General features: G+C 49.3%; 1 protein-coding gene across 1 annotated transcript; it reads left to right on the top strand.

Moving 5' to 3' along the window:
- The first annotated feature begins 1,184 nt into the window (after positions 1-1,184).
- LOC145957827 (uncharacterized) lies at positions 1,185-2,849 on the top strand. The gene has a single exon (XM_083074232.1). It carries the CDS (start codon positions 1,185-1,187, stop codon positions 2,847-2,849), a length of 1,665 nt encoding a protein of 554 aa, XP_082930358.1.
- Positions 2,850-3,402: the final 553 nt, after the last annotated feature.

Here is a 3,402-nt window from a genome sequence, read left to right as displayed (position 1 = left end):
CAGCAGCGAGAGAGAGATGCCGCCGAGATGGCTGCATTGAGAGAAGAGAATGCTGCCCTGAAAAACCAATACCGAGATCCCACATGGAAACCATCCGAGACGACCCATACTCAGGGGTCGTTTCATTCACACGGACACCACACCTCTGCCAACCACACCCCTGCCAACCACACCTCTATTTCCACCCCAGCCGCTCATGCTTCAGCTAGTCGGCCGATACTGCCGATGCCGGCCGGAGCACATCGGCATCCCTTTACATCAAATATCATGCAGACCGCGCTTCTTGATCATTGGAAGTCGTTGCCTCTCGATAAGTACGATGGGACCACTGATCCCGATGAACACGTAGATGTGTTCTTGACTCAAGTCACTTTAAGCACAACCGATGATGCCGCCCTATGTCGAATTTTCCCAACATCGCTAAAAGGACGAGCTCTGAGTTGGTTCACTCGGCTTCCGGCCAACTCAATTGATTCGTTCAGTACATTGGCCTCCCAATTCACAATTCAGTTTGCTACCAGTAGGCCTCACCAACTGACCTCGATGGCACTGGTGAGCATTCATCAAGAGAAAAAGGAATCCCTTCGGACATTCATGAGCCGATTCAACAAGGCGGCATTGGAAATCCGAGACCTAAACCCGGCCGTCGCCCTGCATCATCTGACTACCGCCTTGAAGCCAGGTCCCTTCGCCAACAGTATTTGCAAGAAGTCACCATCCGACATGGATGACCTTCGGCGACGAGCCGATAAGTATATGCAAATGGAGGAGCTAGCTGAGTTCCGCAACCAAGCTAGAGCAGAAGTAGCGGCAAAGCCTGAAAGGCCAGCCGAGAATAATTTCCGAGGTCGCCCGAAAGAATTGGTACCTCGGGAGAGACCCCCTCGCGGCCCAAGGTATTCCCAGTACACACCACTTAACACTAACAGAGCGGCCATACTCGAGCAAGCGCTGGCCTCGGACGTGTTGGCCGTTCCAAAACGAGCTTCGACCCCCCCAGGGCCGACACAACAAAATCTTGCCGCTACCACCGCAATCGGGGGCATTCGACAGAAGAATGAGCGGCTTTAAAAGACAAAATCGAAGACCTAATCAAACAAGGCCAGCTACAAGGTTTCATCGACCGACCGCACACAACCCGGCACGCCGACCGGTCAAGACGGCATGATCCTGAGCAAAGGAGAATGGAAACACGTCAGTATAGAGAACGGAGCCGGTCCAGAGAAAGACGAGATGTCGAACCCTCGTCACAGCCTCGGCGAGTCATCAACACCATAGCAGGTGGATTTGCTGGTGGTGGCTCATCTTCCTCATCGCAACGGAGGCATCTACGGGCCGTTCGGCATGTTCACGCCGTTGAAACAGTCCGTCGGCAATTACCTACTATCACCTTTACCGAAGCCGATTTCAAAGGCATTGATCCGGAGCAAGACGACCCAATGGTAATCACTGTAGAAATCCATAACTGCATTGTGCGTAAAACGTTGGTAGATCAGGGAAGCTCGGCAGATATCTTGTACTGGAACACGTTCAAGCAGTTGGGTATTCCAGAATCCGAATTGGTCCCCTACAACGAGCCACTGGTGGGGTTCTCTGGTGAGCGAGTGAAGACGAAGGGGTATATCAAGCTGTCCACACGGTTCGGATTTGATGAAGCTGATCACCGCGATATCCCAGTCAAGTACGTAGTGGTGCATGCCAACACATCTTATAATATTCTGCTAGGACGACCGTCCTTGAATCGGCTCGGAGCCATTGTCTCCACTCCTCATCTGGCCATGAAGTTCCCGGCTGAGTCCGGACGAATCGTCACCATACACGCTGACCAGAAAACGGCGCGCGAATGTTATTTTAGTAGCTTAAGGTTGCCGAGAATGGAGGAGCCAACCAAACCGAGAAGGGTGCACTCGGTTTCGCAGCAGTCGGCCATCGACCTCGATCCACGAATCGATCAGGATGAGAGGGTAGAGCCCATTGAAGATAAACAACCCTTCCAAGTAGGAATGACAAAATCCCAAGTTACTTACTTGGGAACCTATTTAACCGAAGGGGAGCGCCTAGCCATTCAGCGTGTGGTCCTCGAGAATAGAGACTTGTTCGCTTGGCACCCATCCGATATGCCTGACATTGACCCCAATTTCCTGTGCCACAAGCTCTCCGTTAGCAAAGAAGCTAGGCCGATTGCTCAACGGCGCCGGAAGACGGGGGAAGAAAGAAAAACCGCCATCGAAGCAGAGGTGACCAAGTTGCTAGACGCTCAGTTTATCCGAGAGGTGCACTACACGACTTGGCTGGCTAACGTTGTCATGGTTAGAAAGTCAAATGGGAAATGGCGTATGTGCACCGATTATACCAATTTAAATAAAGCTTGCCCAAAAGACGCCTACCCACTCCCGAACATCGATCGGCTCGTCGATGGGGCATCCGGCCACAAATTCTTGTCTTTTCTGGATGCTTACTCGGGATACAATCAGATCTGGATGCACCCCCAAGACGAAGAAAAAACTGCATTCATCACCGAAACAGCCAATTACTGTTACCGGGTGATGCCGTTCGGATTAAAAAATGCCGGGGCCACATATCAACGTTTGATGAATAAAATCTTCCACAACCAGATCGGCCGAAGCATGGAAGTGTATGTTGATGATATGGTAGTAAAATCAAGTGATGTATCGGCACATACGCATGACTTGGCCGAAGTGTTCCAGGCGCTTCGGCAACATCAGATGAAACTCAACCCCGAGAAATGTGTGTTTGGAGTTTCGGGCGGCAAGTTCTTGGGATTCATGCTATCCAACCGAGGCATTGAGGCGAATCCGGATAAATGCCAAGCCATGGTCAAGGTTTAGCTTCTCCTAGAAGCTAGCTAAACCGTAGGAGTTTAAGTTAATCCTACCATGGTTCTTAATGAACCATGGTTAGGGATAACTTCTCCTACAAGCTACTATTCCCTATATATTTGATTTTCCTACACTTGTACTCACTTTTGACATAAATGAGAATCAATCTTCAGATTTTTCTCTCAAATTCAAGAGTCCAAAACCGTGAGGAACTTTCTCTCCTAAGTTCTCTCCAAAGTTCTTCAAACCTTAGCTTAGGTTCCTTAAGCTTCTTCATCCAAAGGAAGTAACCGAACCTCCTTCTAAGGCATCACCTCCATTGAAGATTTCTTCAAGGAGATTTCAAGCTTTGATCCAAGGTCTACCTCAAGAGATTCGGTCCTAAGCATGGAGCAAAGTGGAGGAACATCAATCTCCTCACCTAGTTCCATCATTTTTGGTATCTAGAGCCTAGTGCTCTTGAGGTTTTTGTTTCTAACTTTTCTTACTTGAATCCGTGTTGTCTATTCTTCCTTTTCTATGTCTTAAAATTGTGTTTGCTGCATGGATCTAGTTCTAATAC

This window comes from Cajanus cajan, chromosome 5 (genome assembly GCF_000230855.2).
Source record: "Cajanus cajan strain Asha chromosome 5, NIPB_CcT2T_4, whole genome shotgun sequence".
Taxonomy (NCBI): Eukaryota; Viridiplantae; Streptophyta; class Magnoliopsida; order Fabales; family Fabaceae; genus Cajanus; species Cajanus cajan.
Note: the sequence above shows the minus strand (reverse complement) of the source record. Positions and strands in the feature narration are given on the sequence as shown.

Coding starts and splice junctions, on each gene's coding strand:
- LOC145957827 (XM_083074232.1), top strand. CDS start 1,185: ATGGAAACACGTCAGTATAGAGAACGGAGCCGGTCCAGAGAAAGACGA.